Below are 16,794 nucleotides of genomic sequence, written 5' to 3'. Positions count from 1 at the left end.
ATACACAATTAATAGGATACAAGTTTGCTCATAACATAGAAGTGAAAACACTGAAAATAATTGTGGGTAGCATATACAGTGGCTTCCTTGTATGAGTGAGAAGATGAAATCTGTCCCCTGTATGGCATAATTGAGTTGGGCTAACTCAGCATGAGAAATATGTAGACTGATGTATTGGAAATACAAAAACAATGATAATGGGCTGGCGGGATTGACTGATGAAGCACAAAGCTACACATGGACCAATACAGGTTGGCTAGTCTGCAGTTAAGATGGCTGGAAAATTTGTCCCTGAATATCTGAAAGATAGGGATGGAGACTGAACTGTTCAGGGTAGTAGATAAGGGGTGAATATCAGGGAAATTTTTCTGACACTGGGATGGGAGCTTCCTGGCTTGAATCATTTTGGCAAGTATTTACCAAATTTTAATAAGGAGGCAAGTAGTAATGGCAATGGTGTAGATTCTCCCTTGCCATATCCTAAACTTCTGAATTTGGACACTGCAATTATCTCAAGAAGACAAAAGAGGAGCAAGGAACTAGTTCAGCCCCCCTGTCCTTGGAGTGTGATCCTACTATAGCCCACATCAGCCATCACTTCCAAAGGTCAGAGGTACACTTTGTACTGCAGCTTTGGATTTTGTGTCATTTCTTCTTGGGACCAGATGCAAACAACTTCCTTACTGGAGAGGTCTACCCAAAAGACAAGGACTCCTTCCCAGACTTTTCAATTTATGAAAATAATTGTATGAACAGAAATGGACTCCAGTAACATGGAAAGACCCCAACTGTCTCAAATCACTGGAGCTGGGTTCAGCCAGGCTACTGAAGGGATAATGCTAATAGACATAGGTCAGTGATACCATTGAGGCAGCTAATTATTCCAAGAACTGACTTTGTCACATACGCTATGTGGAGGTGAAAGCTATACCCCTCTAAACACTCAGGCATGCTCTATAATAACTTAACTCTGTATGAGGCCCAGAAAGGCAATCCTCATATGACATGGTCTTCCTGCATGTCTACACAAGCTGCAGGTTTTTTTCACATTTACTTATCTCACCCTTCAGAATAATTTCATTTAGCAAATTTTCCATGTTTCTGTGAGTTATGAAAAAGGGAAGAGAACTGGATGGCAAACAGGGGAATGGAAGCAAAGGAGCAGGTAAAATAAGAGGTACTGACCTAGCTAAATGGATGAAAAGGACATCCAAGGTCCTAGGCCTACCTCTCCAGACCCCAAGTGTTCAGAGAGTGCAGCAAGGGTCATTTGCTCTGAAGGCCCTTCCTTGCTTTGGGAGAGGGCACCTCAGCAGCCCCACGACAGGCAAGCATTGCTGAGAGAAATGAAGAGGCAGATGCTCCAACATTTGTGTAGTGCATCAAGTTCAGACCAAATATAGTTCCATTGAAATTCTGGTGAGTCCCATCATCCATCACAGACACCAGCAGAGACAGCAGTTAAATAATACAACACACTTCTGCCTGCTGCCTGAGGCACACTGGACTCTTACAAAGTTTACTTTGTGGTTTTGTTCAGTCCAGTGAACTGAACTGCAAACTATTAATGGCGCCTTTAGTTGCACTGACACGAAATCCCCTTCCCTTCCAAGCATCAGCCATATCCTATATACATATCAACCATATTTATGAAGAGGCTGCCAGGATTTTTCTTCTTTTAAAAGTGCCCTGTGTGAGGATTCTGTCCCCAACAGTACAGGTCTGTGGATCTCAAAACAGCAGCTCAGCACACTCCAGCTAAAGAAGATTAACACCAGCTTTTGCTCTTCAGTACCCTCTTGCCACAATAGGGTAAAAACCTTGTGAGTAGGGGTGCACCAATAGAAAATTTGGGGGCCAATACTGATGGCTGATTTTTAGCAAGCCATATTAGCCGATTGCCAATACAATCAATTTTCCTTATATCAGTGCCGATCCAATATGGGACCAATGTATCCCATACTGTATCTTTCCTTGGGAGGCAGACAAAACCCTGTGCCATACACAGTGCCATGGTAAGGAAGTTTGGCACCCAGAGCAAAGCCCGCAGCAGCAGCCTGCCCTCACCCCATGTGCAGATTCAGGGGGGCACTTGCCCCCCCCCATGCTTGCCCAGGAGTGCACACAGGGGTGGGAGCCGCTCTCCCCCCATTCCCGTGCCCCCCCCTCAAATGAACCGCTTGCAGGTCTGTCCTATGCCCTGGCCTGCCTGGACAGTGCCTGTTGGTGCCCCTTTGCTGCAGTGCCCAGAGCAGTCACCCCACTTGCCCCCTCCCCCCCCACTTTGCTATGGCACTGGCCATACACCATCCAGCATTGAACTGATCTAGTACAAGACCCACTAGTGTACAGGAGGAGGGCCCTCATAGGTGCACAGTGGCAACACTGTGGAACAGGTAAGATATTGGCTACAGTGATTTTTTTTTTTGCATCATTGCCTGATATAATTTGTATTTAGCAAATTCATGGAAAGCAAACAAAGATCAAAGGTCTCAGTAAAAGAGTTACAGAAGCAGAGGCAACATTTGATACATAGTCCCTGTCACTGTCTCCTGTTCATGGACTGTAATTCCCCATTGTTTACCAGGCCCTCTCACACAGCAATGGGAAAAGGGCATTTTTTGTAAACATAAGAGGGTGACTATAAAGGCACAAAAACTAGCACTGAAAGCTTCTCAAGCTTCTTTTCTTAAACTGAGTAGATTTCAAGTCCATGGCTTCTCTGAATTTAAAAACTAGAATCATTCTATTATATTGATTGTTACATGCTTTTCCAGCAAAGCCAAATGAATCAGTACCGAGGATCTTGAAACTCATACCAACCCAACAATTTCTAGCCAGTGTAATAAGCCCAGCAATCCTGCAGTCACTGCATGCAGACCTGAAGGCCAAGGCAAACCTGCCACTGCAGACCAGCAGTCCCAGAGCAGCTCTCCAAAGGTAACCAACCCGCTCTAGCACCAAACCACTCTTGGGAATCAAGGACAGGCAAGCTTATTCATTCTGTGTTCATGGCACATACACCAGTAAGAAGAAATATCATTAAGAAATCATGCAGAGCCCCTTGATAATGCTCCCCACTGGTGGGAGCAGTTGTTCAGCCTTCCTCCCAGCCTGAGTGGTTCTGCACTGACAGATTTTGAAGCAAAGACCTAACTCTCAACACAGAGCTTCTTTCTTCTGTGAGATCCCAGACAATGGCACAGCTGGTATCTTTCATGGTAGCCTCACTGCCTGTGGCTGAACACTTACCTAAGGGAAAAAACTCCTCCCAGCTCTGAATAGATCCTTATCAATTTGAAAACAGCCATATTACTTTCAGAAAAAAATAGGTAGTTATAGATTGCTCCCCCAGAGCCAAGGAAAGCGACAGCCCGACAAGTCACAGCAGCATCACACACAATAAGAGAGAAATCCCACTTCACCTTACCTGAAGAAGCCAGTAGCACCTTCTGTGGAAAGTGGGGATGATAGAGGAATGGACATAACAGCCGTACAAACACTAGGGAGAAAAAGCAGATGCTGAGTTAGTGAAGGAAATCAGTGCTCAGATGGTAACCTAAGTGAATGAGAAGGGCATGCCTGCTTCAGGGCCAGGTAGCTATAGTATATTATAGACTGTGTTATGTTGGCATTTACTAAAATCAATACCTGCAACAGATCCTGCTGGTAAAACTTTATGTCAGATTGAATTATACAAAAGCTGGAGAGTAGCACTTCATAAACATTCACAGGTTCCAGCATCAACAAACCAGACTTTCAAACCCTTCCCTGCTTTGCACTTTGAGTAAGTCAGCACAGCTGTCTCAGATATTTCGAAGTAGATAATCCACATGGGACAGCGAGGAGAGAGTGATGTGGACCAGTGGACAGGGCACTTGGTGGGGACTCAGGGGACCTAACATCTAATTCCAGCTGTGTCACTGGCCTACTGGATGACCTCTGGGAGTTCGCATCACTGCCCTGTGCCTCACTTTTCCCACCTGTAAATTATTGATATTTCCACGTTATTAGTGCTACATGGAAACAAAGCAATATTATCACTTGCTCAATCATTATCAACAGAACAAAGAAAAAACACTCCTTTTTGTGGGTTTTTTGAGACTCAGAAAGACATCGTTTCAGTAATAAGCTGAAAGGTTTTTGAAGTCAGTAAGTATCTGGGAAACTGAGCTTGATCCTAATTACAGACCAACATAAATGTCTGGCCCTTTTATCCTAAGGTATAATAAACATATGCCCACTACACATGCCTAGCAGACAATTCCTCACTAGGACCAGGTGCACCAAGCAGACTTCTGATTTGAACCCAGGTCTAAGATGTCTGAACTGAACTGAACACTTCTGCCTCCAGAACACTGCTGTGGGGCGGGAGCAGCAAACAATAACTGAATTAATAAGGCAGTCCTCTATTACATAACAATTTATTTTAAGCTTCTACTGCAAAGAATCTCTTTAGAGATGCACTTGCAATATTAGAGAAATAACTGGAATCAAATTACCTGGTTTCCTAAATCAGCATTAGAAAGCTGAAGCAATTGCCTTCAAAACCACTTATTAAGCTACCTAGATTTCTTCTAATAACCACTTGAGTGATAAACTACTGTATTTACCCAAAACTCAGTCACCTAGATAAGGTCAAAACAAAAATGCTGCATTATATTAACATGAGTCCAAGCACACAACAAAGAGGTTTGCTATGTACATCTTCATCATTTATTTCAACGGTATTCCTCTTCTTAAAAACAAAACAAAACAAAAAAAACTCCCTTCTTTTGTTAATGAAGTCAATTTGAATCATGCTTTCTATGATTAGTTGAAAAGAAAGGGAACACTGAGGCTAGGGAATTTTGGCTTCAGGAAAATCAGATTTCCAATATGTTAGAACCTTTAAACATTGTTGTCATTTGGGAACTATACCCAGTATAAACCAACCAACCAAACAAAGCAGAAAATAATTTTAAAGATCCCTGTACAATTCCTGTCGACAATATATATTAATAATATATATTAATATATTATTAAGAATGCAATATTTTCTTTTGATGACTTTGGTTTTAATATATATATTTTTTATGTTATACTCCCTCCTACTGAAGAAAATTCATGTTCAGATGTTTTCCTTAAATGTTAGCTTGCAACTACTGAGCAATCTGCTTGCAGCTTTTATCCACTATTCCCCACTTAACGATCATGTACATCTGAGCAATATCAGTATTTCTACAATTACAGCACGGAAAAAAAAAAGAAAGAGAAAAGAATCAACCTGATCGCTCCTAGTCGGATTTTTTTCAAAATATTTTTTATTATTACTATTATTTTGTGTTTTGCTCGGCAGAGTAGATTGATTATAATAATATTCTCCCCTTAACTAGTGCTTTGCTTATTCCAAGTGCTTTATAAATGTTAACTATTTAATCCTCACAAGCTCCTGGAGAAGTAGATCAGGTTCATAATCCCCCTTGTGCAGAAGGGAACTAAAGATATTCTATATGGCAGATTGCAGTGCGGGGTAGAAATATGCATAGCAGCTATAAACAAGCCTGCTTTGGTCCCAGCAGCAGTCTAGCTACAGCAAGAAAGAGTTCTGTGCAGGCTAATCTATCCTGCCAAGGAGCAGGCTACTGCTGGTGGCCAAGCTGGCTTGTTTAAAGCTAGCTCAGGTATATCTATGCAATGCTGCAAGTGTAGACATAACCTGATACCCACTGAGTCTGCAGCAGTTTGCAGAGGAAGACTTGTTAGCCTCAGACCCCCCCAGAACTGGAACCAAAAATGGTTGGATGGGTGTAAAAGGGAAAAACAGTCCCCAACTCATCACTTCCGGTAATGGTGCTGAAAATGCCTTGTCTGTTCTGCATCAGCAGTTCCTCAGTAATCATTCCTCTCCCCAGCTTACCCATAGAATTGAGTTTAGCATTTGAGTCTTTCCATAATTCCCCCACAAAGGGAACAGGAGGGACTTGATGGGGGGCTTCACTCTGTGCAGACTGCAGGTCTCCCCTGCCTGAGAGAAACAAGGTCCACCAGCCAGATCTCAGGTCTGCTTTGCTTCTGGGAGCTGCTCCCTTGGTCTCTCTTTTGCACTTAACATCACAATCTGGGATGAATAACAACTGCAGATCAGACACTTCAGAGTCCTAAATCTGTTCTCCTACTTGGACTCCTATAGTGCTGTGAAGAAGGAGAAAAAGCCAGACCTCAGGATCTGAAAACCGTTGATCTTGTGCTCCAGCTGCAGAAAGAGGTGGCAGAGCAGCTAGGGAGAACTCAGCACATTCAAGGCAAATGCTCAGATTACTGAGAGGCAACCAGTTGACTCACTCACTCCAGCTCTCCAAGGGAAGAAAAAAACCCTTGCAAGAGGAGGGACCTCCCTAGGGCTCCCCCAGGCTGTATGCCTCCCTTTCCTCCAATGTGCCGTTCTTCAGCCACAGCAACCAAGTCTACCACTCAGCAGGAGTGGTGGGAGTGTTCAGAGGTAACTTCCTGGTCATGGCTCATCTTGTAGACATTAAGGCTACAGACAGACAAAAACCAGTTTAAGTGATCAGAAACTGGTTTAAACCTGTAACAGAACAAATGTTCGGTGCACATAAAACAGTTTGAAAATGGCTGAAACCAGTTTGAGATAAAGCTGGTTGAATATAGTATCAGACTTAACTGATTTGGCTTCAACTGGTTTATGCAATATCTGTCCCAGACCCCTGGCTGGTTTAAGATAAACCAGACTCCCCCAGCATCCTGGCATGCTTTCTGGGCTGGATGGGGCTCTCTGCTCCACAGCAGGGCTGCCTCCCTGCCCCCATTCCCTGGCTGAAGCTTAGCAGAGATGGCAGGTAGAGCACAGTCTGCCTGGCTTCCCCCTGTCCTATCGCTGCTTGCTGGAAAAGCAGGGATCCCCCCGCTCCCTCCTTCCTATCTCCCACAGCACTAGCCCCATGGATCCTAGACGTGTAGTATGCTAGTTAATGCTGATAGGTGTCTGTGTGTGAGTGTCTCCAGTTTCACTGGGACAGGCAGACAGAACAGTGACTTTTTAGGGCTTTTGGACCTAATCCTTGGTAAACTGTTTAAGGAGAGTTTGAACTAAAGGACAGAGGCTGTTGTTTTGCTGATGAGGTAATAAACACTGCTATCAGCCCCCTGCTGGCTTGCTCACTGTCAGTTTGCTGCAGTCAGTATAAAGAAGCAGGGAGAAGAAGATTGAAAAGCTCTGTATTATCAACAGATGCATGCACTGCAGACCCCCATTTGCCTTAGAGTGCTAGCAGGGGGCTGGGGGCTGGCAACACTCTCACCCTTGAGCAGCAAGCAGGGAAAAGCCTGGGATCGTTCAAGCAGACGTCCCTAATCAGAGGTCCTCATGGGGCCTGGCCATGTCCCCCTCAGCTCAGCTCCCTGCAGAAGGGAAGGGAGGGCTGCTCTAGAGCTCCCCAGCTTCTAGCCTGCACCACTGCAGGCATGTGCCTGAATTTCCTCAGTCCAGAGAGAATGTCTGTCCCGTTACAAACCAGTTCATCCTAGCCAGGTTAGATTAACCTGCAAATTTTGAATCAACTCAGGCTCAGGCTTTTTGAATGTCTGTCCCTAGCCTAAATGGCTTACCCAAAGTCACAAAGCGAATCAGGGGTAGAATCAGGAATAGAACCCAAGAGTCCTGACTACCAGGCAGGAGCTTCAAGTACCAGACACTATTTCTATTATATATAGTACCCTGTTTTATCAAAACATCTGTGTTTGGGCAGCATCAGTACTGTCAGCACAGCTCCAAGAATAGTGTCTGTTGATTATTTACTGCTGCAGAACCAGCAGGGGAACACAACACATTGTGTTTTTGTCAGGGATAGTAAACCTGAGGCTACTCTTTTTATTTACTCTATGATGGAGTGGACGGTTGTTAGGCTTTTTAAAATCCAACAATCAGATATTTAGAATCCAGTGAACATTTCCCATGAAATGAGAACAAACTTTAAAATAGGAGAATAAAAATCTGTCAGCTTCTCTTTAACATAATGACAGTCAGGCCAAGAAAAATTTTCTCTTTACAAATAGATATTCAAAGTCCCTTCTGCACTTCTGCATTTTGGGGAAGATGGTGTTGAAATTATAAACAAAGGCAAGACGCAGAGACAACCTGAGTAGGGTGCAGGGCCCAGGGCAAATCAGCCTATGCAGGGCCCTGCCCCTGAACGCAAGGAAGCTGGCAGCAGATTCAGTGGCGGGGGGAGGGAGCAAGCGGCTGGAGGTGTTGGAATCAGTGGTGGGGTGGGGGAGGTGCCGAGCACCTGGATGTGAAGCTCGCGGCAGCATGGCATCGCCACGGCCACTCTGCCCGGCTCTGCAGGGGGTCACCCTGCTTCACTCCCCGCTCCCCCAGAGACAGCCCTGGCAAGAAGGATCCTATTATGGCAGTGTTGCCAACTCTCATGATTTTTGGTGTTGCTCTTAAAGTCTATGCTTTGGGAATGTGAAAAAGTTTTTTACGTTTCTGAAGTGTAGACTTTAAAAGCAATGCCAAAAGTCATGAGAGATGGCAAAGCTGTTATGGTCAAAAATAAATATACCACCCAAAGCCCAGTACAACAAGTGTCAGAAAGCATCACACATGTTAAACAGAGAAGTAGCTGTGAATGTTACAGGACCTAGCCCTCAGATCTGGGTCCTGTGACACCAGTCCCATCTCACATGAACAAAAACAAACTGTATCAGAACCTGTTCACTCACCCAATGGGCCCACTCTGTGCTCACTGCCATGAGAGGGCTCCTGTAGGGTGATAAAGGGAAGGCTTTAGTACATGTCTAGAAGAGACCAGTTCCCTACAGTGCACTATTTCCACAGGCCCAAGGACTCTGGAGCAACCCTATAGCCCTTTATTGGGACCCTTGGAACCAGAACTGGGATTTCTTTGCATCTGTCACAAGACACAGGGTCCTCCTGTGGAGAAGCCGTGGAGAAGCAGGAATGGAAGGGTAAAGTCACACACAGGCTGAAGTCTAAGGTCTTCCCTACATCCAATGGATAGAGGACTCCCACAACCTGTTATTTCACTTGAAACAGAAGATTCTGTCTGTGCACTTGCAATTAAATCCTACTCTAGGCCTTCTCAGGAAGAACTGAACCTGAACTAAATGAGAAGGAACCATAGTGGCCTGATGAAACACAACCATGTAGCTACCTGTACCCATAAATGAAAGCATCACGGGGCTGATGCAGGCCATGAAATAAAAATCACAAACTAACATCTGTGGCTAGGAGAACCTAAGTCTTAATAATTCATTCTAGATTTCTAATTATTTTAATTGTTTTGTATTAAAATGGAAATATCCACTTATAACTATGACTGGCAACATGGGACCTCCCAGCTTACAGGTCTGTTCTATACAAACTCTAGAGTTGTCTTCACAGTTATAAAGGAAAATAGGATTTCAGTTCTGTGCAGTGTGGTGTAATAACAGAGCAACAAAAGCCTGAGAAGGAACCAGGGTAAGTGCATGCAGGGTCAGCAGAAGGGAAGGGCTGTGGTATTCAGTGCCAGATGGTTTATACAACAGGATAAGCATTGGCTTCTGCTTTCCAGATACAGTTCAGGTATCCGGGTGTGGATAATACCACAGCCACACTGAGTGTGTACATGCTTTTTTGTTTGCTTGTTTTTAGGTGTGCATGTGTGTGTGTGCGCGTGCGTGTGTGTGTATAGTGAGGGAATTTGGTCCAAGATGACAAATAATAACAATTAGAGCTGTGCGAAGGAAGCTTCGGTCCCTGATTTGATTAGGCAGAGATTCAGCCCGATTCAGTGGCTGAATCTCCAAATCCAAATTGAATCAGGAGACCCTTTAATCTTCCTGAATTGAATAGGAGCCCTCCAAATCAATTCACAGAAATTGGGAAAGATTCAGCAATTCGGACATTGACACAGCTTTAAATGTTTTTTCTACATACCTCTAGGTAGTAGGCAGCTGGTAAATGCTGAAATGCTGGGATGCATGCAGTATGCCACAGAAGTGTGGGGGCCTCCCCAGCACGCTCTGCAGCAGACCCAGAAGTGGACCAGAAGCACTTCCGGTCCACTTCCGGGTCTGCCGGGGAGTGTCCTGGGAGGGCCCCCATGCCCCCCCAGCTCAGCGACTGGTGCCTCCTGGGTCTACAGTGGCACCTGGGATCCCCTGCATCTGATCACCAAGCCAAAGGGGTGCAGGGAGGCCCCCCAGCACACTCCCTGGTGGACCTGCCTGGAAGTGGACTGGAAGTACTTGCTGCCAAGCATGCGGAAGGCCCCCCTGTGCTCCTGCAGGATGCTCCATCCACCCCACCATCAGTGTTCATGAGCCACACCTAGTACCTCGAGGTATGTAGAAAAAACATTTAAAGCTGTGTCTATGTCTGAATCGCTGATTCTCCAAATCACCATCGAATCTTCAAATTTGGATTTGGCCAAATCAAATCAGGACAGTGATCCGAATAAACGAATTGAATCACTGTCCCTGATTTGGGCCAAATCCAAATTGAATAGAGCCCATTTCCCACATCCCTAATGACAATGTTAACAGCTGCAGGGCTGCTTGGTTACTTTGTTGTGGGCTTTATTTTTTGAACCAATCTGGTAAACAAACTCAATGCCTGTTAGTAACAAAACAAAATATCGAAGCTAATAAAAGTGACCTGTAAATATGTTAGAATAGAAGTTGGCAGCCTACAACCCATGGGAATAATCTGGTCTGTGGATGTGGAGTTTTGGTGGTATTTCCTGTCAGAGCAGAGAGGCTAAGAGTGTTCTCCCTGTATTGCTGTAGGGATGAGTGCCAGCTGTGGGCAGGCCTGTAACCCAAGGTGTGTCATTCCAGCCCACAACCAAAAAAAGGTTGCCTGCTGCTATGCTAGAATGTGCAGTTCTTGTGCAAACAGTAAAGCACTTGGATGCTCTAAATAGAAGAGCAATGATAATATATACTAACCAACAGAATATGTTCACCTAACGCTGAAATAAATACATATCAAAACTTAGTGATTTATGAGCCTTTTTACTGTGTTATTGTTAATGACTCTTGTAATGGACATTCATCTTCCTTTCAGGCTGCTTCAACCCAGAAGACCTGGAGTTGGTAGAAAGCTTCATTTAGTAGGCCCCCATATAGCCTGCACCTGCCAAACTTCCCAGCCACAGAACACATGATCTTTTCTACGTTGCTTTCTACTCAGGAACTCAGTCAGGGAAAGCTAAGTAGTAGGACTGGACTAGCTAAGAATTGCACTCATAAATAATAATACTTTGGTGCTGAGAAGGTGGAGAGTCTTCGTATGGACAAGATTAAATACAGTCCCACAGGCATTTCACACAGCCCCCAGGGAAACATAGCAAGCACCAGGGAAACAGTCTGTGCAGATGTCCCTGGTATACAACTGGTGGACTGTGTTCAGGATGCCCTGCTCTCATCTGGGAGGGATCTGCTTCCAAGTACAAAGCTGATGGCCCCTGTTCAGGTAAAATCTCAGCAGGATTTTAAGTGTACCTTAACTGAGATGCAGGCACAGAAGTTAAAAAAAGTCCTGCTGCTAAATAGGCCTGTGCAAGTTGGCAGCAATCCGATCTGGCTTCAGATCCAGCCGCTTTGGATGGCAGCAATCCGATCTGGAGGTCCGGACCAGGTTTCTGCCTCGATCCATTCGAAGTGGCTCCGAAGCTTCAGAGTCGCCTCGGAGATCTGGCCATAGGGTATAATGGGGAATCAATGAAATAGCTATAACTTTATTGTCTTTTGTCCAATTTGGATGAAACTTGCAGGGATGGCAGCCCCTGCTGAGAGCATGGAGCCTGACAAGTTTCAAGGAGATTGGTGCAGGGGTTTGGGGGGAACTATACCCCAAATTCTTGAAAGCAAAACTCCTGTCACATCTACGTGTTACACCATAGGGGAGTCAGAACTCCAGGGGTGGTAGCTTTTTCCAAGGCCACAAAGCCTGCCAAGTTTCAAGAAGATTGATGCAGGGGTTTGGGGGGAACTGTACCCCAAGCTGCAGACAAGCAAAACTCATGACATGGGTGACCCTGTGTGTATTAAGGCGCAGCAGGGTGACAGCTGCAGGGATGGTGACCCCTGCTGAGGCCACAATGCCTAACAACTGTTGAGGAGATCGGTGCAGGGGGGTTCTGGGGCCCTGCACCCCTAGCTGCTGACAGGCAAAACTCGTGCCATGGGTGCTTGTGGGACTGACTGTCTCTATCTTGGGGCAGTTGATTGTCTGTATTGATTCTTTCCTCTCTTTAGTCTTGTTTCATAGGTGTTAATTGATGGTAATTAACTGGCTACATTAGCTAGGTCCTGTGTATTGATCTGGTCCCTGAGTGAATTGGTAACTGGTAACACAGTAGCTTAGCAGCCAGGCCTGCAGTAGTGTCTCCCACGCCCCAAGACAGAGACTGTCAGTCCCACAAGCACCCATGGCACAAGTTTTGTCTGTCAGCAGCTAGGGGTGCAGGGCCCCAGAACCCCCCTGCACCGATCTCCTCGACAGCTGGCAGGCTTTGTGGCCGCAGCAGGGGCCACCATCCCTGCAGCTGTCACCCCACTGCACCTTAACACATGCAGTGTTATCCATGGCACGAGTTTTGCTTGTCTACAGCTTGAGGGGCAGTTCCCCCACAACCCTTGTACAGATCTTCTTGAAACTTGGCAGACTCTGTGGCCTCAGCAGAGGCTACCACCCCTCCAGTTTTCACCCCCCTATGCCGTAACACCTAGATGTGACATGAGTTTTTCTTTCAAGAATTTGGGGTACAGTTCCTCCAAATCCCCTGTATTAAACTTCTTGAAACTTGGCAGGCTTCATGCTCTCTGGAGGATTTACCATGCCTGAAAATTTCATCCAAATTGAACAAAAAACAACAACGTTATAGATATTTTATTGTTTCCCCATTATACCCTATGTCTGGATCTCCAAGGTGTGTCCGAGGTGTTTCGGGAAGCCTAACGAGGCCAGTGCTTCAACACAGACATACTGCTTTGACCCTGAAGTGTCCAAAGCTTCTCTGGATCCAAAGCTCTGTCCGAAGCCTTGCAGAGCCCTACTGCTAAATCATATTCTGTCTTGGATTCCTTCTCTCTCAGGTATGATTGCACTGTCATAAATCTCATGTTAGGGTGACAGGTGGGATGGAGGCTGTACTGGTGCTGGTTTTGGTGACCTGTGTATCTTACCCAGTGCTCTGTCATATCTCAACAATGCTGGTCATCCACAAAATCTGAATGGTACCCTGTGCTGCTCAACCCATCTGAATGATTTCATTAATGCTGGAATTCTAACCATTTCATCCTAATACAAATGGGTTAGCATCTTGATTTATAATCCCGCAGTCTCAAAAGTGCCTTCACAAACTAAGAAAATATTTTGCAAACAATAAGATTGCCATCCCTAGCATCATTAGCATGCCCTGTAACAGGATTAGCATGAAGGAAAACCCATCATTTCAGGTGTGTCATTAAAAATGCATGCTTATCAGTGAACAGGCTAAGAGGCTGGCTGCAGCTTCTCCTGTGCAAGATAATCACTTGCAAGGTCGGCTGGAATTAGAAAGGATTTTAAGGGCTATTGGCTTCTATCACAGAGTTATTTTTAAAACATAAACAACAAAGATTAATGCTTTAAGATATGTCAAGGTTAAATTTGACATAAAAGAAAAAACGAAGAGGAAAAAGAGAAAACATGCAAATAGTCCAAGAGAAATTTTAACATTTTAATCCCACCATTCAGTGTGGGAGAGCGGCAGGCTCTGCTTGTTTAGGGTAATCCCTAACAGACATTCTCAGCTGCACTGCAGGATCATGTTTTATTTTGAAAGGTGTTTAATGCATAGTTATGCTGACTCAGAGCTGGTCTTCCCATATCAGGAGCCAGTTCATTAGCTGGGCATCCCTGACAAAACAAAACAAAAAACCCAAACAACAACAAAAACACAACACAGCTCTGGAAGTACCCATTCAATCATTTGAGAAATGTCACTAGAGAAGCCTTTGTAGGAACCAGTGTGATTCTGGAGTGGCAATGCCAGCTGTTTATTTTGGAACCACTATAGCACTCTAATAATATCACATACACCATACCTGGAGGAGGTGAGCCTGGGGGACATTGGCTCATCAACACTGAGTCGGCTTAGCATGCCTGCCTGCATAGGCACAGCCCTCCAAAGTCAGCTGTTGTAGAACAGGAATAAGCCCTGTTAAGTGGCATGAAGCATTTATAGTTATCAGCAGGACTAAGCAGTAGCCTTCCCCCAAAACCTGTTGACACCAGAGAGGCCCAGAACACAATAAGGACACTCACCAGGTTCAAGCATCACCTGCTCACTGATTCCAACAGGACCTGAACACTGGGCTAAGCAGCTGCTGATGCCATCTGAGACTAGGTTCTGAATGCTGCTGAGGCTAACCAAGCCCCAAAATGCTGGCCTGCAAAACTGAACCCAGGCTGGGCATGCCTGTGTACACTTGCTGGCACCAAACTTGTCTCCTGTCTGAAACAAAGACTGCATAATGCAGAAGCCATGGCACAAAACATTCTGATCTTATGTAAGGAGGGCAGTGCCTTTTGCATTTTCCTGTTGGGATAAAGCTGCTTTTCATAATGCTCAAAGTCTGCTTTTTAGTAATGCTTTATCTTAAAGTTTCAAATGCTTAATTCTCCCAAGATAGCAGTTGCTAGTCTTTTTCAAGGGGCAAATCTATTTGTGCAGACTCACTGAATATCAGAGAGCAAGCAAGTAAAGATAAAACTGTTTTGCCTTCCGCTGGAGAGACTATCCCAAGCATTTCTAAGGTGCCAATTACCATAATATCTAAACAGTTCTGTAGCATCAGGTAGCCCAGAGAGTTCCTTAAGAGAGTTGCACAGCCTCTGTGTGGCCTTTGTAGGGTGTCTCAGCTTTGACAGAGGGGATACAGGTGGAGTATTTGGAAGGATGAACATCTACAGCACCGTGTTTCTGCTTTAATGGACTGCTATAATTTAAGGAGCTGTATGGCAATTTCTAGACAGAGAGATGACGACCCTGGCTGTTAAACACGAATTCAGAATTGAGGCATCCCCGGTGGATTGTTCATAAACTGATTGGGAATTTCTTGAAAAGAGAGCTCTTCACTCGAAAATGCCAAAGAGTCAAACCAAAACATTTTGTGAGGACTTTCAGCGAGGAGAGGCCTCCAATTACAGGGTGGACTTCCTGTCACAGTATGAGAGAGGATTCACACATGGTTTCCTGGTAGGGTGACCATCATGGAGGACATTCTGGTTTTCTGCTACTCTGTCCTCTATAGATATAAAACCCAACACCTTTATGTCCTCTTCAAGAGAAAAACAGAGGACATAAAGGCATCCGGTTTCGTATCAATAGAGGGCAGAGGACAACCAGACAACCAGACTGTCCTCTACGATGGCCACCCTATTTCCTGGCCTGGCCAGTCCAGACACTGGCACTCTCCCTGCTCCTAGGCGGATGCCCTGCCATCACGCTGTGGGTTACTCTGGTATGTCTCTCTCATTCCCCCTGAGGGACCTGTCCCACTCTGCACAAACAGATCATACCAGCAGGAACACCTGGTTTCTCTACACCCCACATCCCAATCACACCCCACATCCCAATTGGCTGTTCTGGGGCAGACATCACCCAGTGTCTCCAATCTTATAGTTATGGGCTTAACTTTTATTTCATTTGCATGAGAACAAAATCATGGATGTAAGCAGAAACTTAAGAAAAGTATCTATATTACAGTCAAAACATCACAGGTGGCTGTTATTTTCAGTGGCATTGTTTTAGTAACAGAAGGTGTGTAACAGGGGCCCTATATAGAAGTGGTGAGTTTTACAAAATGCCGCTTCAATTTAGGGCTGATTAAACCCCCATGTGGCTCACACACCCCACTGACTTACCTGCCTCTCCAGCGGGGAGGGGAGGGCGAGCTGCTGGCAGGTGGAACGGTCCCTGGGCTGCAGGAGAGGGGGGAGGGGAGGGACTGGTGTTTCCCTCCACGGCAGCGGTGGCCCCCTCCCAGGCAGCACCCACTCATAGGCACCTGGCATGGAGGGTCCTGGGGGGCACCGCAGCCGTGGAGGGAAGCACCAGGCCTCCGCAATGCTCAGGCAAGCAGGCAGGGTGGGGGTGCATGGGGAGGCGGAGAAGATCAGGCTCGCTGCTTTTCTTGGGCAGAGCCTGCCTTCCCAGGCTCCTGCCAGGCTGCCTGCAGGGCTACCTGCAGAGCCCCTGAGCTGCACAGAGCCTGGTGCTTCATTTCTTGAAGGAGTTTTAGTTTGCTGCACCCCAAGTCATTTAAGGTGCATTATGCCGCCGAATGTCCTACAGCGGCTGGAATTAATGCACAATACGCTGCTGAGGCACGCAAACGCCAACACCATTAAAGCAGCGCAAAAGCATTTAGCCCACTTTAAAATGTTGTGCACACACGCCTCTCATTTCGTCTACACGTGTCCAGAGATAATAGATCAATGACACACAGAAAATCAACCTGTGTGCTTACCATTGGCTTCATCAGTCAGGCATTTACACACATACTTTTCTGTCCTGCAACGCACCAGAGATCTGCCGCTTCAAAGCAGACTTGAATTGAGTCTGCTCTGCATGCAAGGTGAGGTGAATTGCGCTGCGCTGTGTGCAGTTGTATAAGCAGTGAAATGCTCACCAGTGCACAGAAAATGGTGGCAGTACACTTTTGAACTAAAGCACCTCCAATGTGTTTTAGTTCAAAAGCAGTCCACCACTATTTTCTCAGTGCTGATGTGCA

General features: G+C 45.6%; 1 protein-coding gene across 1 annotated transcript in view; it reads right to left on the bottom strand.

The window, feature by feature from the left end:
* The window catches only part of CAMTA1 (calmodulin binding transcription activator 1), a 1,290,304-nt gene that overhangs the window by 457,770 nt on the left and 815,740 nt on the right, over positions 1–16,794 (bottom strand). The window contains exon 5 of the mRNA XM_059716189.1: positions 3,431–3,502. Coding sequence (XP_059572172.1) covers positions 3,431–3,502 — 72 coding nt within the window. The remainder of the gene's footprint in view (positions 1–3,430; positions 3,503–16,794) is intronic.

This window comes from Alligator mississippiensis, chromosome 13, assembly GCF_030867095.1.
Source record: "Alligator mississippiensis isolate rAllMis1 chromosome 13, rAllMis1, whole genome shotgun sequence".
Lineage (NCBI taxonomy): Eukaryota > Metazoa > Chordata > Crocodylia > Alligatoridae > Alligator > Alligator mississippiensis.
Note: the sequence above shows the minus strand (reverse complement) of the source record. Positions and strands in the feature narration are given on the sequence as shown.